Source organism: Protomyctophum bolini (genome assembly GCF_963924005.1).
Source record: "Protomyctophum bolini genome assembly, chromosome: 20".
Taxonomy (NCBI): domain Eukaryota; kingdom Metazoa; phylum Chordata; class Actinopteri; order Myctophiformes; family Myctophidae; genus Protomyctophum; species Protomyctophum bolini.
In genome coordinates, this window is record NC_137881.1 from 38,585,752 (window position 1) to 38,609,402 (window position 23,651).

The 23,651-nt window shown below is 44.1% G+C and overlaps 1 protein-coding gene across 1 annotated transcript in view; it reads right to left on the bottom strand.

The window, feature by feature from the left end:
* Positions 1-21,412, bottom strand: part of LOC308335367 (E3 ubiquitin-protein ligase rfwd3.S-like) — a gene marked incomplete at both ends in the record, with an annotated part of 324,422 nt that extends 303,010 nt beyond the window's left edge. The window contains 2 exons of the mRNA XM_080792385.1: positions 20,524-20,847; positions 21,380-21,412. Coding sequence (XP_080648511.1) covers positions 20,524-20,847; positions 21,380-21,412 — 357 coding nt within the window. The remainder of the gene's footprint in view (positions 1-20,523; positions 20,848-21,379) is intronic.
* Positions 21,413-23,651: the final 2,239 nt, after the last annotated feature.

The window sequence follows — 23,651 nt, forward strand, 5'->3', positions numbered from 1 at the left end:
CACTGGTGGTCCCCGGACCACTGTTTGAAAACCATTGTTCTACACGTTCAGATGGTGTGATTTTCTCCTACACAAAATCATGATTGCATCATGGTTCAGAACTTTAGATGCTGTATAACTATTTGACATTTGTACTCAAGAGAGCTTTGAATGTATTCAGAGGCACGGCCCGACAATCAGGGGTAGTTGCATTTATACAACACATGCAGTTTCGGGAGAAGAGACCTCCTTCCGCTTGACCTTAACCACTCCTCCCTCCTTATCAAACTCACCTGCCTTTCATTATCACCCGGCCAATCCCCGGTGCAATCACCTCAGTATAAATACACCTGGGATCTCTCAAAGTTGTTTGTTCTGCTCCACGACAGACCAAACACGGGTTGTGAGTACTGCACTTGTAGATCGGCTATTTTCACTATTCTTCAAAATCGCCATCCTCCTCCACCCCAACCTCCTCCTTCCGCCTCGATTCTCTAGTAGGAATCCATGGGGGGCAGTGACGGAGCAGAGACGACCAACCACTCATTCCGAGTAGAGCAAAGATGACCGTCAGCTCTAGAGACTATGCCCCCACCCTGAGTCTCGCCCTACCTTGGGTTCCTCACTCCCCTCCGCATTCATCTCATTCTGTTTCAATAAACTGTTAATCTTGAGCGAAGGTGTGGTCTCTTACTAAGTGAAAACAGCGATACGATTCGTATCACGATACATGGTTGACGATACGATACATGGACGATATTTGTTCATTTTGGAGATCCGATATGATTCAATGAATTGAAATCGATACAGTAACTATTTAAAATACATTGACAATTGTATTTGTATTCGTATTCGTATGACAATGCTAAATACCACACACAAAAATGTAGTATAGATACAATTGATTAATTACATAGCAAAACGATTCGATACAGATTATTTCCATTGCAAAACAATACGATACTATACATAGTCAACGTTGCTGTTTTCATTTTGAACTGCATCAATATTTTTTGATGCATAGATCTATAGCCAAATAATGCATATCCATGTGGGTGTCCATGGAATAAAAATATATACTGTATTAAATATTGTTTTTCATCGTACCGTCACTCATTTAGATATTATTTTGTGCAGATCTCATCTTGCTACAGTCTGCTCACTCACTCACTCATAACATTGTGTCTATGCATTTTAAGTAACTTTCAACCGATTTTCAAATGGTTTGGTTTGTTATAAACGTCAGATGATACAGATGATCATCAGCCGGCCCTTATAGGCAGAACGGGGAGGGGGACAACAACCAAGCATGTATTTATTTTTTATCTTTTTATAACTCAGTTTTTATCACAAACGGATTGCCCGAACTGCAGCCCTGCAGCCAGTGAGCCAGGACACAACATTTTCTAAAACAACATAAACATTAAATACGATGAGATCCTATATTGTCGTGGGTCACGCAGCTCAGAGAGAGAGAGAGCATCTCGCTCGTTGACAAAGCCAGCCAGTCCTTCACCAAGTTCAGTGACTGAGTGACCCAAATAAATATATTACAGAAACAGGCTTGCAACACCAAAACGTGGTATTTCTTCACTTCAACATTACAGAGCTGTAATTAATCTCAAACAGGAATGTGTTAAATGTTAATATAAACACCCAGAAGATGGCCTATGCATAAATATGGTTTATTTCCACAAAATACACAAACTGCAGCCTACTGCATAGAGCTATAGCTCCTCCTGCTGGATAAGGAGTCGATTATGTTATTATGCAAAACTTTCTTGAAGAAGTCTGATTTCATTTCAGTGAATATAAAAGCATGAGATTATTATAGATTAATATTGATAAAATATTTAAATTAAATGAAACATGACTGTTTAACCCTCCATCCAATATCTGCTGAAGTCTCTTTAGCCCAGCACCCAGCCTGTCGATGTGCGTAGGCCTATTCTACGTCCCCTCGTAAATGTTATCACATTAAAACATTGAATATGAAAGCACGTATAATTATGTAGGCCTACCTTGGATGAATGACTCTCAAAAAAAAGAGATACGGCACAGGTATGGTAAAGTTAATCCTTTGATCACCACTCTCTGCTCTGTGTGTGTGTGTGTGTGTGTGTGTGTGTGTGTGTGTGTGTGTGTGTGTGTGTGTGTGTGTGTGTGTGTGTGTGTGTGTGCATGTGTGTGAGTATGTGTGTGTGTGCGTGCGTGTGCGTGCATGTGTGTGTGTGTGTGTGTGTGTGTGTGTGTGTGTGTGTGTGTGTGTTCTTTTGGGCACATTGCAGCGGCACATTTTACGCTCTCAAGAGTTACATTGTTAAACATCTACATTAGGCTATACGTAATTTAAATCAAGTTTACACAATTAGTGAATGTAGAAGAATTAATATTTTGATCAACGTTTGCCTGTTGTCCCATAAACCAACATAAAGGATGGAATTGTGGACAAATGTTTCTGACATGAAAAAGGTTGAACACTGATGCATTATGTAGCGTTAGGAATATATATTACAGGTATACTATATATGGCTGACTGGCTGGCTGGCTGGCTGGCTGGCTGGCTGGCTGATGACTGACTGACTGACTGACTGACGGGCTGCTGACTGGCGGGCTGCTGTCTGTCTGACTGACTGGGCTGCTGGCTGGCTGCCTGCCTATGGCTGACTGGCTGACTAACTGTGGCTGGCTGGCTGCAGTGGCTGGTTGGTTGGTTGGTTGGTTTGTTTGTTGTGGGATTGCCTGAAAATAAAATGTGAATTGTGCTTGCTTTCCAAGTGCCAACATATTGCATTCTCAGTAGGCCTACTTAAATGGCCTAAAACAGAATTTGAGACAATGCTATGGCCCAAAATATAAATTACATGTAATGGAATTGTCACAATATATTCATTATTATTCATTTATGTTATGCCAAAAGCCGAAAATAGCTCAAACAAGTCAAACAAGCTCAGAATGTATCACTATATGCTATACTTGTTGTGAGCTTGTTCATATGTTTAACCCAGAAGGTTGTGCTCTACAGCCCTGACTAAGAAAGGAAAGAGGCCGCACAGCTCGTAGTCACGATATGAGCTGCATGAGAAAACATACGTTTACATTGCCAAAGCAAAACATCAATATTTTTCGATGCAGTTACTATATCGTTACACCCCTAATAGATAGATAGATAGATAGATAGATAGATCTATAGCCAAATCCTACTGCATATCCAACTGGGTGTCCATGGAATAAAAATATATACTGTATTAAATATTGTTTTTCATCGTACCGTCACTCATTTAGTATATTATTTTGTGCAGATCTCATCTTGCTACAGTCTGCTCACTCACTCACTCATAACATTGTGTCTATGGTGCATTTTAAGTAACTTTCCACCGATTTTCAAATGGTTTGGTTTGTTATAAACGTCAGATGATACAGATGATCATCAGCCGGCCCTTATAGGCAGAACGGGGAGGGGGGCAACAACCAAGCATGTATTTATTTTTTATGTTTTTATAACTCCGTTTTTATCAAAAACGGATTGCCCGAACTGCAGCCCTGCAGCCAGTGAGCCAGGACACAACATTTTCTAAACCAACATAAAACATTAAATACGATGAGAGATCCTATATTGTCGTGGGTCACGCAGCTCAGAGAGAGAGAGAGAGAGAGAGAGAGAGATTGAGCATCTCGCTCGTTGACAAAGCCAGCCAGTCCTTCACCAAGTTCAGTGACTGAGTGACCCAAATAAATATATTACAGAAACAGGCTTGCAACACCAAAACGTGGTATTTCTTCACTTCAACATTACAGAGCTGTAATTAATCTCAAACAGGAATGTGTTAATTGTTAATATAAACACGCAGAAGATGGTCTATGCATAAATATGGTTTATTTCCACAAAATACACAAACTGCAGCCTACTGCACTGCATAGAGCTATAACTCCTCCTGCTGGATAAGGAGTCGATTATGTTATTATGCAAAACTTTCTTGAATAAGTCTGATTTCAGTTCAGTGAATATAAAAGCATGAGATTAATATTGATAAAATATTTAAATTAAATGAAACATGACTGTTTAACCCTCCATCCAATATCTGCTGAAGTTTCTTTAGCCCAGCACCCAGCCTGTCGATGTGCGTATTCTACGTCCCCTCCAAAATGTTATCACATTAAAACATTGAATATGAAAGCACGTATATGTAGGCCTACCTTGGATGAATGACTCTCAAAAAAAGAGATACGGCACAGGTATGGTAAAGTTAATCCTTTGATCACCACTCTCTGCTGTGTGTGTGTGTGTGTGTGTGTGTGTGTGTGTGTGTGTGTGCGCGTGCATGTGTGTGTGTGTGTGTGTGTGTGTGTGTGTGTGTGTGTGTGTGTGTGTGTGTGTGTGTGTGTGTGTGTTCTTTTGTACACATTGCAGCGGCACATTTTACGCTCTCAAGAGTTACATTGTTAAACATCTACATTAGGCTACGTAATTTAAATCAAGTTTACACAATTAGTGAATGTAGAAGAATTAATATTTTGATCAACGTTTGCCTGTTGTCCCATAAACCAACATAAAGGATGGAATTGTGGACAAATATTTCTGACATGAAAAGGGTTGAACACTGATGCATTATGTAGCGTTGTAGCCTATAGGAATATATATTACAGGTATACTATATATGGCTGACTGGCTGGCTGGCTGGCTGATGACTGACTGACTGACGGGCTGCTGACTGGCGGGCTGCTGTCTGACTGACTGACTGGGCTGCTGGCTGGCTGCCTGCCTATGGCTGACTGGCTGACTAACTGTGGCTGGCTGGCTGCAGTGGCTGGTTGTTTGGTTGTGGGATTGCCTGAAAATAAAATGTGAATTGTGCTTGCTTTCCAAGTGCCAACATATTGCATTCTCAGTACTTAAATGGCCTAAAACAGAATTTGAGACAATGCTATATGGCCCAAAATATAAATTACATGTAATGGAATTGTCACAATAGCTGTATTCATTTACGTTATGCCAAAAGCCGAAAATAGCTCAAACAAGTCAAACAAGCTCAGAATGTATCACTATATGCTATACTTGTTGTGAGCTTGTTCATATGTTTAACCCAGAAGGTTGTGCTCTACAGCCCTGACTAAGAAAGGAAAGAGGCCGCACAGCTCGTAGTCACGATGCTATGAGCTGCATGAGAAAACATACGTTTACATTGCCAAAGCAAGTGTCAAAAACTCAATTTTTTTTGTAAACAGTTAAGTCACATTGCATAGTTACATGTTATACAAATATAAAATTATAAAGCTTAAACCACATTATAACAAGATCATTCATTTTTTACTAGGCTACAGTAATGAAATTAAGGATGGTCTACGATCATGAAAGTAGACCTATAGTAATATTCTCCGTTACTCTTCTTGACTGTATAAAAATGTGGTTCCATTTGCATACAGTCACGATACAAACTACATAAATGGAACCAAATGGACCTGTTATACCGGTATATACAGTCAGTTACAGACTTATACCCATTATCCTATTTTGAGACACTGTGTGTTTAGAAATACTTTAGTCCACTTAGCACTTTAGATTTCATAGATGGCTTCAGACTAGGTCCTGTTTGACATCAGCGTATGTTGGATTGGATGAATGTGTATTCTCAGACATTTAACCAGCTCTGTACTTGGTCTGTCCCCCTCCTCCTCCTCCTACACACCAAAACCTCTTTGTCGAAAATAGCAGATCTACAAGCTCTGCAATTTTCGGCTAAAGTTCTCCTCAGGCATAAATCAGGACTAATGCCTGCCCTCAACAGTGATATACTTCTCCAGTACAGCAGTGCAGAACCGAGAGAGTGACATTATTTTGGATGTATTAAACTGCGCAGCTTTTGGCTTTTTGATTGGATTTGCGGATCGATTTTTTTTCTTTCAATATGCCCCCCCTTGCCACATGCCCCTGTGCAGCTGCACATATCAGCCTATGGTAAATCCGGCCCTGGAGCCGAGGGACTGTCAAATGGGGTTTGAGCTGATATCAGGGCCAATAATCAAGATTTCAGTTTTTTGGGCGTTGAGTTGTAAAAAGTTTTGTGCCATCCAATTTTTCATGCCGGTTAAACAGTTGTGCATGATTATTAGTTTGCTGGGGTCATTTTGCTTAAAGGAAAGATATAACTGGGTATCGTAAAGTGGTCCTCATTATGTAAATTAAATGTTTCTTTCAGGTACTGGAAGCTCAATATTACCCTGTTTTAAGAGAGTACAATATGCAGAGGCGACATTCTCAATACAACCTCTAAACCTGTAACCTTTATTGAGAATTTTGACAGTAAAGATGTGATAGAAACACAATGTCTTTATCAGAACTCAGAAATAACATGCATTAACTGTGAAATTCCAAAGATGGATGATCATATCAAAGGTTATGACAGTGTTGCAAACAAAGATCAGCTGTGGAATGTTGTGTCATTTGTCTCATACATATATTTCTATAATGTCCAGAGTTTAATCTAATTTCTATAAATCATATTATAATTGGAGAGGGTTAATAATAGCGACAAAAACAATGTCATCCAAGACATTTCAACAGAGAGACTTACAGCTACAGTATATCTTGCCCCTTACCCCTTATCCCTAAACTTATTCACCAATAGCTAAAATGGCTGAACTACAGATTCACAACATTTGGATGTAGATTGGCTAGGTGAACTATTTTAAAATAGTAATGGAAAATAAGTTTAGGGATAAGAGGTAAGGGCAAGATAGGGCCCTAAATGTGTTCAGACACTTTTTGATTGTGAACAGGTTCTTTTAAACATCAACTTTGCTGAATTTCTCATTCATCCATCCATTTTCAACCACTTTTCCGGAGTCAGGTCGCATGGGGGCAACGGTTGACTTCATCAAAGTAGTCATCAGCGAAGCACAGCATCTGGTTGACGGCGCTGAGGATCAGGATGTCACGCACACGCACACACACACGCACACACACACACACACACACACACACACACACACACACACACACACACACACGCACACACACACACACACACAAACATTCTGTGTAGTCTTTAGTGTGGCTGTCTGACAAAGAACTCCATATATGGGAATAAAAGGGACACCGACAACTGGGTGGGGCATGCATTTCAAACTTGCATAATTTTGCATAGCAAATAAACATAATAAACAGCTCTTGGAAGGAGCTAAAAGTAGCTACAGTACATGTAGCCAAAAGACCCTTTGGAGGATCGGCAACCAAAGTAGGTATGATTACATCTAACGCGACTAGTGACGGGACCGCGATGGGCCGCCAGAAACATATTTTTTTGTTAGAATTGCAATTATTGATTTAGATCAAGAGTTATTCACATTTTAAGATTTTCGATCCCATCCATTAAAATGGGAGGGGGAACACTTTGGATGATGTCCCAAGTGGAAATTACATTGAATGTTGACCAATCGACGCTCCCACGCAGTAGACTGGTGCGCTCTGTTGCTAATGTTCCGTCTTTTGATTAATCTCCGTCCGGGGCGATGAGCGGGATTTGATAGGGCGGAGATCTCCGTCTTGGCCGCTCAGATTGATGACGTTCCACTAGTGTTCACTCCCATTTATATATTTTGACCGTCTTCTCTGTGAGAGAGGCGAGGTAGTGGTCTCCGTTGACGACAAAGGGGCTGATGTCCAACACCGGCTGGTCAGCGGGTAGCTTCTGAAGGAGAGCACCACTCCCTGCATCCCACACCTAGAAGAGAGTACAGGGATTGAAGCAAAACATAAAAATATCTCACACGCCTGAAATAATGTGTAGGCTATGGCCAAGACATACTATGTGATTTGTGAAACAGGTTGAAAGGAGACCACAACACCAGCAGTTTCCTAAACAATTGTTCCCAATTGTGCCTGTTATGTCATTTCGCTTATTTTGTCTGACTGAAACGTGGCTGGGTGAGCAAGAATATGTCAGTTTAAATACAGCCACCCCACCAAGTCACACCAATGCCCATATCCCCAGAGACAATGGTAAAATTGGAGGTGGAGTTGCTGCCATCTTCAATTCAAGGCTAACAATTAGTCCTAGAACCAAAGCCACCTACAAATCATTTGGAAGCTTGATTCTCAACCTTTTACACCCAAGCTGGAAATCAATACAGCCCCTAATGTTCATCACAGTGTACCGCCCTCCCGGCACCTACACACTATTTATATCTGAGTTCTCTGACTTTTTATCAAGTCCTTGAGTCTAATAAAATCATCTTAATTGGTGCTCTAAATATTAGCCATCAACTCTGTATATTTCAACACAATAGACCCAAAAAGACCCCCACACCTATAGTCCTTCTTGTTGATAGTCAAATGCTCATTTTAAATGACACTTGACTCTGTCTCTCCCCAGAAAAGGAAGGTAATAAAGCAACAAAGGCTAGCCCCATGGTACAACTCGGAAACTAGAAATCTCAAGCGAACGTCTCGCAAACTTGAAAGAAAATGGCGCTCAACCAAACAGAAAGAATCATGTATAGTCTAGCCTCAAAATATACAAAAAGGCCCTCGACAATGCCAGAGCCACCTATTATTCACCCCTAATAGAGGACAACAAAAGTAACCCCAAGTTCCTTTTTGACACTTCACGTATCCCTACAACTCTCAATAGTAACGATTTCATGAGAGAGATGGCCGCACACCCAAATATATGGACAGTTTCTCCCCAATCGAGCTCTCTGATTTCACTTCAATGATAACTTGGTACATCCCTGCTCAATATGATCAATATGTAGCTGGTGACAGGCTACGTGCCACAATCCTTTAAGCCAAGGTAGCTGTAATCAAACCTGTCCTCAAAAAGCCTACTCTTGATTCAGGCATTCTAGCTAACTATAGACCCATATCAAACCTTCCATTTCTCTCCAAAATCCTCAAGAAAGCAGTCGCCAAACAGTTATGTGACTTTCTACATAACAACAATTTATTCGAAGGCTTTCAGTCAGGTTTCAGAGCAAACCATAGCACTGAGACGGCATTGCTGAGAGTCGCAAATTACCTCCTCATGACTGCAGCAGATAATAACCTCCTCTCCGTACTATTATCGCTATTATCAGGCTGCCCAAGTAAGTCTCTGAAAAGCCTAGAGCTAGTTTAAAATGCTGCGGCGCGTGTGCTGACAGGTACCAGAAGAAGAGGCCACTCCTTCACTGGCCTCTCTACACTGGCTACCGGTTAAATACAGAATAGAGTTCAACATTCTTCTCCTCACCTGCAAAGCTCTCAATGGTCAGGCACCACAATATCTCAAATAACTCATCGATCCCTAAAAACCAAATAGAATACCAGTGCGTTTACAGTATGTAAAAATGCTTACTGTCCCAAAAATATCAAAAGTTACAACAGGAGGCAGGGCGTTTAGGTCCCAGGCACCTCAGCTGTGGATCCTTAATTCTCCCAGCTTCAGTCCGTGGGGCGGACACGCTCTGCACATTCAATACTAGGTTAAAAACCTTTCTCTACGACAAAGCCTATAGCTAGACTTGTCTTCAGTACTCGCTCACCCGACAAAGTCATAAGGGTGAGAACTGAGTAAGGGGAACCTCCTGCCAAAACCTGCACCTGTGTTTTGTGTCTGCTAAATACCATAGTCGTACATTGTTTGTGTGGGTTACTGGGTTTGTCTCCCAGCAGTGCCGGAGTGCCGGAGTGTAATACACACTGTATAGGCTCCAGTAAGGCCTGCCACTAACCCAACATCCGGGGAATCCCTACCCGGAGTCTCTTTTCGTCCTCCACTTCGCAGTTCCGTGGACCTCTAATATTAACCCCCAATTGACTGCAGAGTGCGACCATGGACCAGGCCTCTTCATGGATGGAGCCCATCAGAAGTCCTGCCTGTTCACGAGCTTTCAATTCAACCCCTTGTCCTTTAAATTGCTCCATATATTGATCAAAAGCAAAATACTTGTTTGCTCCCCGTCTATGACTTTATTGTGGCCTCCACCTCATAGAAGGGACGTTTCTCCTTCAGACTTAAGCCTCACGTCAGAGGAAGAGCAATGTGCTCAAAATGTCACTTTTATGAGGTGGATGCCACAATAAGTCACAGACAGGGAGCTACAGTGTGCAACGCCCTCTTTTTGCTTTTGATCAATGTTTCTTTGGAGCACCTGCTTTTAACACATTTAGTCTATAGGACGTGTGGAACCGTCATAAGCAACCCAATCGACGGGTTGCAATGATGTGTGTACACGTCCTAGCGCATCTTCAATGATACCAAACGAGAAGAATATTCAGATTTATTTATTCATTTTAGTGGGACTCTAAGGCCACCAAATGATTCGCTCTTTGTTCATGCACGGTCCCGTTCACTTCCTATTTACCGCGGCAGAAAGAATGCCTCGTCTCTCCTAATCTAGGGCGCTCTCCGTGGTTTTGATCTGATCGATAATACTAAGCGATTCATTTCTGACTCATCCGCCTCTCGTTCAAAATATGAACGCTTTGGATTATTTATATAATGGAAACGAGAGCAAGGTAAGATAGCAAAATATTTCTCCGGTGGGGGGGTGGTCAGAGTAAAAGTGGCCATGTCTTCCCAGCACACCAGAGCTACTATTTTGAAGGAATCCCGGGACTGATTGTGTTAAAGAGCGTGTTAAGGGGAGTGTTCTTCTCACCATGGTGGAGTTGCTGGCCTCGTCTCCGACACACACCAGCGTGGCGCCCTGTCCGGTGGGGCTGCCGAACACAGCGTTCTTGGTGGGCAGCCTGCAGTAGGGGGTGGAGTAGGATCCGGCGCTGAAGGTCCGGAGCGGCTTCCAGGAGCAGCAGCCGGGCTCCTGGGCCACCGCGTCCCGCTGGGGCGTCCTGCTCAGCTCCATCAGTACGCTGCGCAGCACCGGGTTGGAGCGCCCTGGGGTGCAGGAGAGAGAAAGAGAGAGTTGGAAAGAGACAAAAGTTACGGAGGATTGAGGAGGATTGCGCCGTGTAATGGATTACTGCATGTTTTTTTGTGAGGGTACCTACTACCTACCCTAGGAGACACGGGGAGAACATGCACACTTCACACAGAAAGGCCCTGTGTTTAACAATTTGAACCGTTATTTTAAACTTTAGCTGTTGAAAAACAGCAGATCTACAACCTCATAGCACGGCACAGAGTGCCGTGGTACAAGCTTGTAGCTTGTAGATCTGCTATATATTTTCTTAAATCGTGTGTGCAGATCTTTGAATATATATCCCAGCGAACATTTTTAACTCAATTATTTGCTTCTCCCTTTGTCCCTGGGACAACATATTTCAACAAGATTTCCCTTCTTTATAATAAAATGGTAAAATGGTAAAATGGTGCATTTATATAGCGCCTTTATCCAAAGCGCTTTACATAGATTGTGCATTACATTCACCCATTCACACACACATTCATACACCGATTGCGGCGGAAGCCATGCAAGGTACCAACAAGCACATCGGGAGCAATTTGGGGTTCAGTGTCTTGCCCAAGGACACTTCGACATGTAGACAGGAGGAGCCGGGATTCAAACCACCGACCCATGGATCATTGGACGACCTGCTCTACCTCTTGAGCCACAGTCGCCCTAATAAACTGCTATTTGAAACATCCTTTGTATAATGAGGTGTGAAGCCTTGACAAACAGTGAAGAGATTGCCACAGATGTCAACATGCTGACAATTAGCCATGCTCAGGACATAACACGAGGTGCGTTTAAACCTGAACATATACATTTGTTTCGAGTCGCTTCAATTGCTTGACTTTGGTCGTCAGTCAGCGGTGATAAGAAAAAAAGTCCCTTTGCTAGTGTTGCGTGCCGATTGGCTGTAGACACAGTCAGTGGCGGTTAGTGTTCCACAGGCCCTGAGGCGAGATTGGCCTGCACATTTGTACACGGTTTGGGACCACCAGACAGTCTCTCTCACCTGGCCGGTACGTGACCAGACAGTGGCGGCTCTCCGTGTCCACCTGGATGTCGGTGCAGCTGCTGGTCTCCAGGGGCAGGCTGTGGGGCTTGTAGGTGGTCCCGTCCACCTGCTCCCAGAAGTAGGCCTCACCCAGGGTGCCCACGATGAGCCCCCCGCAGGGGAAGCTGCCGGAGGCGGCCCTGGGCACGTAGCACAGAGACGCCCCCGGGTACCTGGGAGGAGAAACAACGTGAGCTGTGCATTACTGTACTGTACTGTACTGTACTGTACTGTACTGTACTGTACTGTTCTCTCAAGATGAAGTGTACTAGTCATTTCGTTTAGCCAAAGCTTAAATGCAGGAGCCTCCTCCTTTTTTCCAGTGAGTCAAAATTAGTTTTTTTTGCTGTAATCAGACCATATGAGAAGAGTTGTTTCTGTGCTCTCATCAACATAGGCATGGAGTCTGACAAACCCAGAATAATTAGTACAGGATTGGGGTCAATATGAATACTCAAAATCCTAGCATTAGCATCTATTGCATTACATTTGTCACAGTGCGAAGAATTTCTTCGATTTTCCAAAAAAAATTACTCATTGAAAATCATTTAATTTGTTTTTAATTCATGACAATTTTTTTTAAATACTAATATTAATTTAATTACATAGCTTCACAACAACTACACTGCAGCTACACTGCAATTGGCAATCACTGATGGGTTTGTAAATAGCGCATTTTATTATGGGGCAAAAAAACTGATGTATTTGTCTTTTTTTATGGCTAAAATAGCGCAATCTGCTCGCATAAAATGTCTCCAAATGGCCATCCATGCTTGGACATGGGCAAAAAGCACTATAGTCTACTAAGGGCAGACATGTGTAAAATAATACATGTATGCCAAACTCCCAGTAGCTTTCGGAATAAAGTGTTTATATGGTAGATCTATACCGATTCAAATGGTAATACCACCCCTCCAGACCCGAATTAAAATGTATTCGGAATCTATTCCAATTGAGGTGTTTACATGAGCATTTTTATTCTGATGACTGGAATTAATCCATTCATTCCGAATGAATTTCTGCATGTAAATGGGGCCATAGAAACACAGTGGCTCCAATGTGGATATTGGACTTCATGTGACGTCTGCCATTTCATGACGTCAATCAATTGTACACAAGAGTTCTGTTCAGTTTGTGATATTAGCTCCAGACAGAGAGACACAGACCACAGTTAGACGTGATGAATCCCAATGTCGATTTCTGCTGTTGACGTGATTGACGTGATAAGGATTTGTTTTTATTGATTCCGAATAATGCAGCGTTCCCCTCGGCTCGGTGGATTTACATGCACCAAGATCATGCTGCTGCTTAGGTGGCTGTAATAGCCGCGATCTCAGGTTTAGGTGATTGCACAGAACGCGGATGTTAGGGGCTCAATACTAAATCGGCGATACCTCGTTTCTGATAAAAGTCTGTTAGATTAGTTATTGGCGATTTTGCTTCCTGATTGTTTTAGGACGTGAAAGTGAAGGTTTTCAAAATAAAAGACGCTTGCGTCCGAGGCGACAGTAAAGGGACTAGCTGGAGTCTTTTGTGGCAGTCAAAAAGAAAACTCAATTGCTCTAAACCAGTGGTTCTCAACCAGTGGTCCTTGAGGGGGTTCCAGGTGTTCCCCAGTTAAATTATGGAGGGTTGTTAACCAAATGGACCCTTATTGCATCTGTAACTCTTGATACCGTAATATAAAACCACATTTTGGTTTAATTTTACGCTCTCAAGAGTTAAATTATAGCTAAACATGTCATCATGTAAATGACTGTAATCAAATGGTGGTCCGTGGCTCAAATGCTGAATAAATAATGGTTTCGATAAGAAAAGAAAGAAAGAAAGAATCTATATTCAAAGATTTGTGCCACATTTAAAAACATAGCAGATCTACAGTACAAGCTCCGCGCTATGAGCTTGTAGATCTGCTATGTTTCAACAGCTAAAGCGTAACATTATGCAAATAAAAACCTAAAGGGGTTCCTGTCCAGAATGGGTTGGCGGTGGCGGTTGCAGCTGGTGCGTGCTGGTGTTAATATTAAATAAATTAAACTAACTAACTAACTAACTTACCTGGAGCGCGGTTGCAGCTGGTGCACGTGCGTGCTGGAGTGTCTGATGTCATAGACGAGCACGCCTCCATTGAACAGACCGGCGTAAAGGTAGTTGCTGTTGTCCAGAGACCAGCAGCAGCTCCACACGGGCATGCCCGTGTCGTACGTATGCACCACCATGTTGGACATCAAACTGACACACACACACACACACACACACACACACACACACACACACACACACACACGCACGACTGATCAATAGATAGATAAAGATACCTCTATTGATCCTGTCTGCTGCGGCAGCCAGAGCCAAGACAGCAGTACATGTTAGTAACCTTACAGATAAAGGACAAGAGCTACAGTAGATAGATACGGCAGAATAACAGCACAATAAATACACTTTCAAGAATTACAGTATAATGCAGATGCATACTGTAAGTAAGCCTTGCATGAGGCCCATAGGGGAGGAGCCTATCCCGTGTTTCTGTGGCAGCTTGATGTACAAGTACACCCCATGGACATGATGTACAAGTACACCCTGGACATGACGCCAGTAAGTCACAGGGATTTATCCTCATCCAACACTTGATGCTTGAGTGCTTTTGGTATGACCCGGCCGGGGATCGAACCGCGACCCAGTTACAGTCTCATGGTGGACACTCAAACCACAAGGCCACTGAGCTGGTTAATACAGATGCATACATCCTATACAATCTAGTCTAGCCTGAGCAAGAGACGCTGTTGATAAATATAAAAGTATACAGTAATATGCACTGTATGTATACAATCACGTTACAATAGTCTCTCACACACACACACACACACACACACACACACACTAGGCTGCCGAATATAAACACAAGTAATTTGCACCTATAGACTAGCTCTATGATGGTCTGGAAGAGCGGCTGGTACTTAATTAGCCTGGCTAATAAGCCAGACCGAATCAGCCATTGGCAAAAAAAAATGTTGTGTGATATTAGTCTGGCTTATTAGCCAGGCTAGTACTTAATGACTTTGGTCATAAAGGCTTCCTCTAAGCTAGAATCAAAGGTGCAAGCCACTTCAAGAATGAAAACTGATCTGTTCTCTTCATTGACCACAACAACATCTGGTGTAATAGCAGAGAGATGTGCAAAAATGTCAGTATTTTCAGTACAGAGTTGAAACATCGAAGGTTTGACACAGGAATGTTTGTACATTCGCACACACAGTGCAACATGTTTAGATACAGTGTATGTCCTTTGTTATGAAATCAACTATTCTGTCGTGGCATGCTATGTAAAGCCCGAATGTGTGACATGGTTTCTGTAACGAGCCCTGTGTGATGCAAGCAATGCGGGTCATGGGTGGAGGGAAACCAGAGGGATAGGTTGAGTTTGGTGAGAAGGATCTGTAGCCTAAAGCTTTTACTGTGATGAGGTGATAATGTCCTCATTGAGAGCAGTGCTCCTTAGAAATGAATGGGAAACAGAGTGGTCAGCATGGGGAAGGCAAGCCAGTTTCCCCTGGAGTTTGAGTCCAGTCCAGTGTTGTTGTTGCCGATGTTGGAACATATCCAACACGGTCCGCCGGGCACCCTTAGGTGTGTCCACTGTAGGTCACTGTTACTCTAACAGAGGTGAGAGGGTCAGTTATTATGTCCTCACACACACACACACACACACACACACACACACACACACACACACACACACACACACACACACACACACACACACACACACACACCATCTAATCCTACAAGTCACAGGCAGTCGTTGTCCTGTATACGCATGCCTTGTGTTATACATTCTGCAGACAAAAAGATAAGACCGATAGAAGATGTTTAGATCAAGATAATTTAAAATCCCCTCGAGTTTTACACTCATTTATACTTTTTTGCCCGCTGGGACGCAGATCAAGTCTCATTTTGCTATGCGTTGGGAGCATGTTGATCCATGTTTTTCTCTATATATTTCTGTTAAGCACTTTGTGACTTGTTCTTAAAAGGTGCTATATAAATAACGCTTTATTATTATTATTATTATGTATATCTGCCATTTTCACTGGCGTGCAACCAAGTAGTGACCAGTGACGAAGAGATGGAAGCAAAGAGTGGAAACGGTTCTCAACATGTAAGTGTAAAAGGTAAAAATAAATAAAAGCACGGCACCTGATCTGCACTCGTGTTTGTGTGTTGTTGTGTTCCTTACTCCTCAGTCAGTTTGACTGTGTTGTCCAGCGACACAGACAGCATCAGGCTGTGTGTCGTGTGTATATACCTGGTCAGTTTGACTGTGTTGTCCAGCGACACAGACAGCATCAGGCTGTGTGTCGTGTGTATATACCTGGTCAGTTTGACTGTGTTGTCCAGCGACACAGACAGCATCAGGCTGTGTGTCGTGTGTATATACCTGGTCAGTTTGACTGTGTTGTCCAGCGACGCAGACAGCATCAGGCTCTCGGTCTGTCTTTGTAAGGCCAGGCCTCGGATCTGCTTGGCGTGGATGGGAACGTACTGGATGGCCCCCGTGTTCACTGCGCTGATCTTCGACACCCCGCAGCCTGGACCTGGAGGGAGGGAGGATTTAAAAGAAACCGGACTAAATAGATCGTTTTCATTGTAATTTGACATTTCATGTCGACGTCAAGACCGTTCCATCACAGCACAAAGTATGGGCTTGAATCTAATTTATATTTATTTAGCACAGTATAAAAAAGCCCAAGGAGCTTACGAGGGGAGGCATACTATGATCCGACGGACCATTGGTCCGAGGTGCGCTGGGGGTCGGGAGAGGGTTGGGGTTAGGTTTAGGTGTGCTGCCCCGGGGGAGGTTAGGGTGAGGGAGAGGGTTGGGGTTAGGTTTAGGTGTGCTGCCCCGGGGGAGGTTAGGGTTAGGGTGAGGGTTTGAGGTAGGTTGTCGATCGGACCAATGCTCCGTCGGATCAAACACATGCACTCGCTTGCGAGGCCTCTATCTAAGTCACAATGTAAGACACAATAAAACATCCAGAACACGTTTGTAAACAATATAGAATTTCCAAGATACACAATTGCAGTATATAAAAATAAGAGATAATACAAAAACATATAATTAAGTGATCTGGCCAATTAAATAGGTTATGCTTATGTTTGAAATTATTTAATGAAGTAGAATTTGATGAGATCACTGTACAGCTGTTCCATAGCTGGGCCCCCCTGTATCTGATGGAGAACTGACACAGTACAGTAAGGTTGGGCGATATGCCATTTTTTTTAAATCGCGCATCGTCTGTCCAAAAATCGGCGATTGACGATGTATTCGTGTCATAAAAGTAAAGTGAGAACAGCTCACTGCAGGTCGCAAAAAAGCCAGATCTACAAGCTCTCAAAGCGCCGCGTCCTGCCTGTTTTTGCAGCTCTGTTCGCTACGTGTTGAGAGCTTGTAGATCTGTCTGTTTTTGCAGCACAACTGCGCAGCCAGGGTAACAAAATAAGAAATAAGTTTAGATGAAGTGAAGTTGGAACAGACAAGCAGCTGCAAGCTAAGCTAACATCACAACCACTGGCTGGTGACAGTGTTATTTGTCCGTCGCAGGCAGCAACATGTAGCCTGCCTGCCCTAGTAACTTCTCCTGGAGAAGTCTTGCCTCCCCGCAACGGCGTCGGAGGCTCAGAGGGGTGCCCACATGCTGCTGCTGATCCACAGACCACAGGCTCTCAAGGCATCGCGTCCTGCCTGTTTCTGCAGCACCGTTCGCTACGCGTTGAGAGCTTGTAGATCTGTCTATTTTTGCAGCGCTGGTGTCGGGGTTCGTTCACGTTGTCAATAAAAAAATAACTTGGATTACAGGCGGAGATGAAGTTCAGTGTGTTGAATCAGTAGCTACACGCTAAGCTAAGCGCTAAGCTAGCGTGTAGCTACTTATTCAACACACTGAACTTCATCTATACTAACACTACCAGCCTGTTTTTTATTTTTCCCCCCGACTTCACGGGTGGCGCATTGGGATTGTGATGAGACACGAGACAGCAGTGTGCATTCTGTTGTGACTGTATATTATTAAACTGCATGGGTCTGGACTCCGGAGCGTAAACAACATGTAGGCTACAGTACAGTAGCCTTCCTCGGCTCGGCTCCCTCGGCATCACGGCTGCGGGGACGGACCATACCATTATAACGGGAGGAGGGGATTTCCACCCGGCCGCTGTTACTACTTTCCTGGCCCAAATTGATTCACATGTTGCTCACACTTTATAGGTAAAAAATCGTCCCGAAAAATCGCCTAATAGAAATATTCGGCGATTGGATTCGTATATTCGCGATTGACGATGTATTCGTATCGTCACCCAACCCTACAGTACAGTATGGAACTTTGGGAGATGTAAAGGATTTGCCTGTCTTGTATTGAAATGGTGCACATCACTGTTGAACTGAAAGAGGCTTTACCGGGCAAAGGAAATTAAACTGACTGGAACGATACTTTGAAAAATAAAGTTGCAGGTTTGGTATTTAATTAAATTAAAATTTGGTAAAATATTAAGTTGTTTGAAAAGAGGTAGGCAAAATGAGCAGAACAATTACTGTATGTGGCAATCCTGCAGAATCTTTTTTGCAGTCTTTGGCCCTTTCCCAATTCCTTGTTTAAACCATACCCCTCATTCCCCTTGCCCCTACATAATGAGTGTCAAGGGGTAGGGGGAATTGGAACGTCCCTAAATATTGAACGTCCCTTGTAGATATTGATATATGTGATATACAACCTGTTCTCAGAAAATAGCTGATCTGCAAGCTAACTACAGGCCAGTGGTCCCCAAACCTTTTCATGTCAAGGACCCCCAAATTAGCCCGCAGACCGCATTTGAAGAGATATGCCAGGGACCCCATAAACTTTTACGAATCTAGCAGTGTCACGGACCGCCAGTGTGACATGCATTAGTCCATGGATGGACCCATTTGATGGCATTTCTGTCTCTGGGACCCCCAATTTATATTGTAAAATCAATGTTAATTAACTCTGAGAGTGTGGACCCTTATGGATCCATTTGGTTCCAAACTATCATTTAGCTGGGGACCCCCTGGAACTCTCTCAAGGACCCCTGGGAGTCCCCATAACCCACTTTGGAAACCACTTTCCATAAGCTGTAGATCGGCTATTTTGGGAGAAGAGATGGAACGTAAATATAACATTGCTGCGGTTATGAAGAAATCAATATATTGTAATTTTGTCTCATCTTGGTAGCCCACCAAAATGTAATTCAGCTAGATATATAGCTCATTCTGACACCTGCTCAACAGTTGTACCTGATTAATTGATTATTGTATTAACAGTTTGTATAGGGTACAGATATTTCATTTCACTTAAATCTGACACTGTCCAAATCCAAACTGTCACGCACTATGTCCTTCCGCAATATCAGAAACATTAATCAAACCGACCTCACCACTGGTATTGACCGTTTTCCCACCATCACCCCCCCATGCACCTCAGAACAACTGGTTTCCTCCTACAATGATGGTCTCCAGACTCTTCCCCCTGGTTGTCCCCCCACCTACGTCAGCTGAAAGCAGAAGGTCGCCAGCTGGAGCGGCTTTCCAGCAAAACTGGTCTCACTGTCCACAAACAGATGTACCACTCCCACATCCTTCTCTACAAAGATGCCCTCTCCTCAGCCAAATCTCAATATTTCACGGACAAAATCACTGCTGGTGCTGGTAACACCAGGGCCCTGTTTTCAGTGGTAAATAACTCACTCCGCCCCCCGAATTCCCTCCCCCCACACTTCTACTCCACTGACCACTGCAACTCCCTGATGTCATTTTTTAATACAAAAATAGCCACTATTCATCAGCAACTGACCCCTCACATGTCCAGTTGTCCACCTCCTTTTGTTCCCCACCCCACACCCCCCCCCCCCCCTCTCTACCTCTCTCCTGCTTTGAACTCCCCTCTGCCACTGATATAGCTAAACTCATCCGGAAATCCAAGCCTTCCACTTGCCAACTTGACCCCCTGCCATCCTCCCTGGTTATAGCCTCCCTCCCCTCTCTGCTGCCCCTGATAACTGCCATCATTCACTCCTCTACAGGCAGAAATATTTAAAAGAAAAATAAGAATGAAAACGGTTAAAACATTCTGTGGACACCTAAGCAGCTAAAAGGTTAAAAGAAGCATACGGGGCAGCTTAAACGTCTGACTAGGCAAATGCCTTACTAAAGAGGAAGGTCTTTACACATAACACATACTTTGTTGTCATCCAATAATATAGGCAGCTATAAAGCCTATATATATAATATATTTACCAGATGGAGACTTCTGGGAGGCCAGCAGACAGGTGAGCGGCTCGCAGTAGGCGAGCACCCTGCAGCCTCCCGTCTTGGACACCAACACAGCCTTGTTTAATTTGTACTGGGCCCCCTGGGTGCTCCTGGAGGCTTCCCCGGCTCTCTGGGGGAACTGGGAGGAAGACTTTTACAATACAAGTACAAACAAACACCAAGTTATGAGGTGCATGCGAGGAATTCAAAAAAAGAATTGTCACACAACCCGAAATTAAAAGATTAACAGACAATGTTGATGTCCATCGGTCATCACCTGCAGCTGCAGATTGCACTGAGCAGACTCTAGCTCCGCCCTCCTCCTGAGACTCTGCTCCTCCTCCAGTGTCCTGACCACGTCCGACCTGTCGAAGCGCTCCGGGTTGTCGGGGAGCCGCTGCCCCGTATTCAGGACGTCCAGCCTCACGCCGGTGACGTCGTCGGACAGGACGAACTCCGGGTCGTCCGTGTTGGGGTCCAGGGTGACGGGGCTGAAGGACACCATCGCCTTCATCTTGTCCCACACGCTGAACGCCAGGTTGCCCAGGTGTCGGGCCTCGTCGATCAGCGACCCCGAGACCACCTGGGGTTCCGCGTAGGGCTGTCGGAAAGTCGATGAGACGATTTAATTGGTCACACAGATCATTGCCGATTAAACAATTGAATTGTGCTTCTTGCATTTAACCCATTTTGGGGCGGGAAACCCCTTTTGGTGTTAGCATTATGCTATGCTTTAGCTATTGAAAAATAGCAGATCTACAAGCTCATAGCGCGCCACCGAGTGGCGCGCTACGAGCTTGTAGGTCTGCTATTTTTGAAGAATCGACTGACATAGAAACAGCTTTTTCAGAAAACTGTCAGGATGTAGAAGACATTTTTAGAATCTGATCTCAGGTCAAAATGGGTTAAAACATTATACTTGCCCTCTATAACTAAAATTTAAAACACTTGAAATATTGTATTTCTTTCATAAATAGAGAATATTTCACTCAATAGGAACTGCTCCTGTCGCAAGTTGATGATGTCATATGTCTGTCTGGTCCAGCCCTATTGAATGTTGTGGCGCTCCGCGCCTGTAACACTCTCCTACACGCATGCACGCACGCACGCACATGCACATGCACGCACGTCACTTCCTCAAGCGCGCTCCCGTTCCATTCATTCATTCTCGTAGCGCCCGGGCACGTGACGTAGGAGTGTCCATTTGTCTGCGTGACGTGCGTGCATGTGCATGCGTGCATGCGCGTAGGAGAGTGTTACAGGCGCGGAGCGCCACAATGTATGGATTGCACGTGCTAATACAAACTATTTAAATTTTTGCTTTGACACTCACATTATCCTTAGGAAGCATAAAGTTGCTTTTTAACAACTTGGTTTTCACAAGGCAGATATGACGAATAACTTAAATCTAAAAATTTAAATCACAGACACCGGCTTTAATATTTTTTTAACAATTAATATATTTTTACGCCACTTGTAAGAATAGCAGATCTACAAGCTTACAACACGCCATGTGGTGTAAGAATAGCAGATCTACAAGCTTACAACATGCCACGTGTTTGTAGATCAAATATTTCTGCCATTTAGTAAATGTTTTGGAAAGAAAAATAGCAGATCTACAAGCTTACAACACAAAGTGTCGTGTTGTAAGGTTGTAGATCTGCTATTTTTGAAAACGTATGGATATTTTTCCAACATGGAAACTATTGACGGTTATAATAGTTAAAAGTATTAAAAGATAATCATACTATAATTCAGTCAATGTCTGTCTGTGTTTCTGTGTGTGTTTCTGTGTGTCTGTCTGTCTGTCTGTCTGTCTGTCATTTGACACGTTAATGATTAATAATTAATTTATTAGTGAATTAAAAAAGCGAAAACGCACCCAGGGCGCAGTGGGGGGGGTGTACTGCGCCCGTCTCACAACGGGTAAGGGCTAGTGTAGTAAATAGTGACGGGCCCATATTATTAGATACCTGCAGGGTGAGCTGGACCCGCTCCATCATGGTCCTGTAGTTCTGCAGGAAGGAGACGTGGTCCTCGGCCCTCAGCTGGTCCTCCACGGCGCCGATGGTGTCCGAGAGGGACGCGGCCTCCCCGTCCAGCTCCGCCCCCCTCTCCGCCACCGTCCGGCTCTTGGCCGCCTCCTCCCGCCGCAGGGCGGAGATCCTGTCCCGCTCTTCGTCCTTCAGGAACCGCCGGAACTCCTCGAACTGCGCCTTGATCCGCGTCTCCGCGCTCTGCGCCTGGAGCGGGATGTGATCTCCCGTCCGGTCGCATATCGCCTTCGCCCTCCGGCAGACCTCCAGCTTCTCCCTCAGCGGCTTCAGCGACTCCCGCGCCGTCTCCCTGAGGCGGCCCGATGCCTCGTCCACGGGCGAGAACTTGTGCCCGGCGTGCCTGTCGGAGTCCCGGCACACGAGACACGCCAGACGCTCGTCGTCCCGGCAGAAGAGGCGGAGCTTCTCCCTGTGCGCGGCGCAGAGGTCGAGCTCCTCCGAGGCCGCCGCGGCCGCTGCCGCCGCCGCGGCCGCTGCCGCCGCGGCCGCTGCAGCCGCCGCACTCTGGCGTTTCTCCTCCAGGTACTTCTCGCACAGGTTCTTCAGCACCAGGTTGGTGGGCGGCGGGTGTTTAGCGGAGGACTTCTTTGTCCTCTTCTTGCACACGGGACACTCCTGCACGGGTCTCTCCGTCCACCACTCCTGCAGACAGCCTCTGCAGAAGCTGTGGCTGCAGGTCAGCACCACGGGGTCCTTGAGAAGGATTGAGACATTAAGCCATTTTGACCTGAGATCAGATTCTAAAAATGTCTTCTACATCTTGACAGTTTTCCATTTTGACCTGAGATCAGATTCTAAAAAATGTCTTCTGCATCCTGACAGTTTTCTGAAAAAGCCATGTTTCTATGTCAGTGGTTCTTCGATTTTATAAAAAAATAGCAGACCTACAAGCTTTTTTTGTAATTTCTCTTATTTTATTCATGTTTTCCGAGCTTAATTGAACCCAAAAAAGAAAACGTGAACTTTTTAACATTCAGAAGATTTTCTGTGGTCTGGAGTTTTCTGGCTCAACTCACAGTCCTTGTTTAACCCATTTAGACCTGAGGACGATTCTACAAATGTCTTCTAAATCCTGACAGTTTTCTGTGTCGTTCATAGACCCCCAAAGATATATTAAATTGGCCCGCTGACCACCATCTGAAAATATGATGTTCCAGCAAAGAGTTTAGTTAAAAACGTTCACCCTGAAAGAATACGATATATTCAAAGATTTGCGCCACATTTCCATGATTTTTCCAAAATAGCAGATCTACAAGCTCGTAGCGCGCCACTCGGTGCCGCACTATGCGCTTGTAGATCTGCTATTTTGCAATAGCTAAAGTATAACATAATGCTTAAAGCACCAACA